Below are 5,297 nucleotides of genomic sequence, written 5' to 3'. Positions count from 1 at the left end.
TATATATATATATATATATATATATATATATTGCACAACCCATGCCAGCACAGAAAGTGGACGTTAAACAATGATGATGATACATACATACACACACACACGCGCACACACGACAGGCTTCTTCCAATTTCTGTCTGCCGAATGCACTCACAAGGCACTAGTTGACCCCAGGCTACAGTGTGAGAGACACTCACCCTAAGTACCATGTAGTCAGAATCCCTGCTTGTGCGTGTTAACCATTTTGGATGTGAGTAATTAAAGCGAAATGCTAAAGTTAATACGATGTGAAGTGTTTTGAAATGAGAGGGAAACGACGACAAATGAATAACATTAAATAGTTAACAGGTAAAGTGAAGAGAGTGTGCTTAAAATGTCTCATTAAAACGGAATGGAAATACAAATTGTATTAAATTAACGTAAAGGGATTAACCGTCTTTGTACTGAAAATAATTTGCACCTAATGAACTCGGTAAATCTGCATTAAATCTAGTTGTAAGATTAATATCAAAGAAATACCTAGGGAGTGATAAAGTGCCTACAAGGACAGAGGAGACAGCAGACAAGCGGGAGGAAACAGAAGGAAGAAAGGGAGTCAAAATGGAATAAGATTGCAAGATAAGATTGATTAAATTTGCAGGGGACTAATTTACAGAATTTAAAACTGTAAAATTGTAAGGTGATAACATACCTGTGACGAATGAAGTGGGGTGAGAGGGGTGAGTAAGGTGAATGAGTGAAACTAGGTTAAACGATGAAAAGGGAGTAGCATTTAAAAGATGTTAGACATAGGCACACAAGTAGCTGTATGGTAAGAAGCCTGCTTCCCAGTCACATGGCTCCAGGTTCATGCCCACTACATGGCACCCTACTCAAGTGTCTTCTATAGACTTGGACCAACCAAAGCCTTGTCAGTGGATTTGGCAGATAAACTGAAAGAAGCCTGTCATATATATATATATTTATTAATATACTAGCAGCTAAGCCCGGTTTCACCCGGTCAGAGAGCGACGTGAAGAGAGAAACGAAGACATTAAAAAGAGGAAGAAGTAGATACGAAGTGGTGTTTGGGTGACGGATCTTGGAAGAAAGAAAAGAATGTCATGGTGAGTTAGTAAGGAGAGCAAAGCAAGACTGGACTTACGTGGGCTGACAGGACGATGAAGTTGCCGTTGTTATCATTAGAGTGCCTCTTGGTAGACAACATTCTTTGTCCTTTCCTCAGGTGCACAAATAGAAAGACCCTGGAGACAGCCAACATACAGTTGTGCGTGTGATAATACTTGATCTGTCAGATTCAAACCAACCTTCCAAAGTCGGTGGGTACAACTCTGTAGTTATGCCACATTGACGAACGTGAATGATTGTGTTTACTTGCACGTGTATGCGTTTGCGAGAGCGAGAGAGGAAGAGAAGAAGAGGGGGAGATGGAGAACGGGAGCAATGTGTATGTTGTTGTCACAGATTACGTATGTGTGGTCGTGTGTGTTTTTACGTATCAATGTTGTGAAAAATAGGTAACGAATACTGATAAGAAAGTTTAATCTATGACGTTGTTTGTATCACTTTCTCTCTCTGTTGAGCGCGTGTGTAAGAACGCTGTTCCAGGTAGAAGGGAAGAAATATAAAAGTTGCTAGAAACAACAGCCAAATCTCCCTTAAATCACACAAAGTAAAAGGAATTTTAAAAATCTAATTACTGCACTGGAAAGTTCACATCGAGAAAATTCCATTGATGTAAAAATTTTTACAAAACAGTGGAAAATGTGGATTTCTATAAACTTTTAAAAAGGCTTCACACAGACACAACTTCAGCTTTATATATTAAGATCTATTATGCAAAAGTGTCATAAGTCCTAAACATTGCTTTTTCAGAAAGCGAAAAAATAGTTTCACCATTCCATAGCAAAACTGTTGTACTACACTTTGACAATCTTTAATATCTTGGCATCTGAAGCAGCTGGAGATACGATAGTTTGACCAAAAGAACTCGCAAGCAAAAATAAATATTGCAAAAAAATGCATTTGGCCAAATTTGGACATATGACAGTTTAACATAAGAGTAACGGTATATATATATGAGAACATGCGATGGTTAGAAAGGAATGAGGCTAGCATGCTCCACTGGTTGTGTAATGTAAGTGTACATGTTTAACAATGCTGATGCTTTGAGAGAGGGAAGTTAGGCATAAGAGGAATTAATTGCTGTGGGCAAGAGAGAGGAGACTGCAGTGCCTCCATTATTTCTCCTGTCTAATGGAAGCACTATATTGTTAGACAAGTCTATGAAGAGAGAGAGAGAGAGAGAGAGAGAGAGAGAGAGAGAGAGAGTAGTCATAGCACGGTGGACTCGAAGGAGAATTCGAAATGGGGTTTGGATTGATGCCCGACAGAGGAACCACGGATGAAATTTTCATCATGAGACAACCGCGGCAGAAATACTTTGGTAAGAAGAAATCACAATTCCTGGCATCAGTTGACTTGGAGAAGGCCTTTGACAGGGTGCCACCCCAACTCATTTGGTAGCTACTAAGGAAACTAAATGTAAATGAAAGGTTTGTGATGGCAGGGTAAACTATGCACTAAGTGGTAGTAAATAAAGTCATAGTTCATAATGAGCAAGGATGTTCAACCCTCTCTTATTCATACAGGCTGCCATGGCCATGGAGGAATTTCAAGACTGGCTGTCCAGGAGAACCATTCTCTCTATGATTAGTAAAGTGTGTATTCATAACCCAATGGAACAGTAAAATGACACTAAAGTTAGTCAGATCTCAATCTGTTTTTTTCTAGTAAAAAGACAGAAATGTTATTTGGTTTAAACAAAGTATGCGTTTTTCATAGAGAGGCTAAGAATTTGTGCTCAATAAAAACACCTCCCAAGTTTATCTTAAATCTCTGTCACAGTGCTTGTACTGTAGTTACTTAGGAGTGTGTATATATATTTATAATATGTGTGTGTATATATGTATATATATACATACATCTCCATACATAATCACATACAGACATGCATATACATATACGCACACAAACATAGCCACTTAATATAGATATGTAGATATATATATATATATATATATATATATATATATGCACACACACATACATATAAGTACATACACACAACTACCCACACATATATACACATTCACAAATACTTACACACACACACACATATATATATCTTAAGAATGAAAGAAAATAACCTAATGTAGAATATTCCCAGTTAAATTGCTTACCTTGCTAATAACAATACAAAAATAAATACAAAAAAGAAACATACTTTGTCGCCTTGATGTTTGAACAATATTCCAATATTGGTTGTGTTTGTTTTTTTCATGCTTTCTTTTTTATTTTTTAGTGTGGGGGGGGGAGTATTGTTTCTGATTTTGTCGTCTTAGAATCTTAGAATCACTGCTAGAATTCCTTCCTGAAAACCGTTTCCATTGTAGTTAATCCTTTTGTCTCGTTTCTTTTCACTCTGTCAGTCTCTGATTCCCATCTTTGCATCATTCCAATTCTTGTTGTCGGTATGACAGACAGACAGACAGGAAACGGAATCCAGAGGTAAAACAAATTAGATGTAAAAGAAAAAAAAATATATAACTCACCTGAAATAGAAAGAAAAAAACAGTATTACAAACGTTTATAAATATACATATATATATATACATATGTGCATACAGACTGATATATAAGCAGACAAATGCATATATAAATACACCAAGATGTACATCAATATGTACGCGTGCATGTGCTTACTTGCACATACTCATACATATATACATACATCCAACTAGGTGTACAAATAACATAAAAGAAAATGTTTATTAATGTTGACATGAATATAGAAAGAGGAAATACAAATTGATTCCCTGATTTACAAAGCCAATATTAATTAGCTGAAATTTTAACAACATGATTAAAATTAATTAAACATTTTAATGAAGATATAACAATACAAATTAAAAAAGTGCCTCCTCCTTTACACTTCATTCTCTTCAAATAATGAGAAGAGAAATGCCACAGCACTTTCCAGATATATATGGAACTTGAAGGACAACAGTTTGACATGAAACACTCGAGAAATTCTGGACCAGTTCACCAGTGGTTTTACACAGCATGCACTCCTTCATGCAATCTTGATTGTCGTCGTCGTTGTCGTTTAATGTCTGCTTTCCATGCTAGCATGGGTTGGACGATTTGACTGAGGACTGGTGAAACCAGATGGCTACACCAGGCTCCAATCTGATTTGGCAGAGTTTCTACAGCTGGATGCCCTTCCTAACGCCAATCACTCAGAGAGTGTAGTGGGTGCTTTTACGTGCCACCAGCATGAAGGCCAGTCAGGTGGTACTGACAACGGCCACGCTCAAAATGGTGCATTTCATGTGCCACCCGCACAGGAGCCAGTCCAGGAGCACTGGCAACGACCTCGGTCATAAAAAAAAAAAAAACACCAGCCAAGCTGATTCTCATTGGTTAGTAGCAGGCTGGTGGAAGGCGCTCGCTCTGTTTTACTCAGACGTGCAAATTAACCATGAGATATCTTACAAGTGCTAAAAGCATTTGCTATGGTATGAAGCAACATTGCACCTAACCATTTCCTGGCAATAGGAATCAACAAAATCACTGTGTCACTGAAAATATACATCTCTTGGTGGGGGAAATATCTCTGATTGGTCAGATATAAAAAGAATCCTCAGCTATCACTTTACAAATATCATCATCGTATTTCTTTTATATTGTTTATCAGAATTTCACTGCTTTCATTTATTTGCTCACTGTGTAGACTTCATGATATAGCGCCAAATAACTTGTAGTTCACAAGAACATTTGTGGAGAATTTCGGAGAAAAATACCTTGCTAAGACTTATTAGTCACTGGGGGTAACATACCTCTCATTCTCAAGAGTGTGTGTGTGTGTGTGTGTGTGTGTGTGTGTGTGTGTGTGTGTGCGTATGTGCTTATGTTAATCTTCTTACTGTTTTTTTTTGTGATGCACGACTGAGTGACGGTTCATGGGATTTTTTTGTGCATGCATGCCAGTAGCAAGATGAACCACAGGAATGAATACATGTATATCCACACACACACACGTATGTGCATGGCTATATATGTACGTTTATATGTATGTACATATATCCATGTACATTTATCTATGTACATATATATGTTTATGTACATATATATATACATACATACATCTATGTGCATGTACATATATATATGTACGTTTATGTGTATGTACATATATATGTATGTTTATGTTTATGTGTATGTGTATATATATATAT

General features: G+C 36.9%; 1 protein-coding gene across 3 annotated transcripts in view; it reads right to left on the bottom strand.

Moving 5' to 3' along the window:
- LOC106879942 (mannosyl-oligosaccharide 1,2-alpha-mannosidase IB) overlaps positions 1-5,297 on the bottom strand; it is a 216,977-nt gene that overhangs the window by 65,057 nt on the left and 146,623 nt on the right. The window contains exon 3 of one of the 3 annotated variants that reach the window (XM_052974398.1): positions 3,187-3,611. The exons of the other annotated variants lie outside the window; for them this stretch is intronic. Coding sequence (XP_052830358.1) covers positions 3,510-3,611 — 102 coding nt within the window. The 3' untranslated portion in view covers positions 3,187-3,509. Of the gene's footprint in view, positions 1-3,186; positions 3,612-5,297 lie in introns of those variants that run through there. 3 annotated transcript variants of the gene reach the window in all.

This window comes from Octopus bimaculoides, chromosome 18, assembly GCF_001194135.2.
Source record: "Octopus bimaculoides isolate UCB-OBI-ISO-001 chromosome 18, ASM119413v2, whole genome shotgun sequence".
Lineage (NCBI taxonomy): Eukaryota > Metazoa > Mollusca > Cephalopoda > Octopoda > Octopodidae > Octopus > Octopus bimaculoides.
Note: the sequence above shows the minus strand (reverse complement) of the source record. Positions and strands in the feature narration are given on the sequence as shown.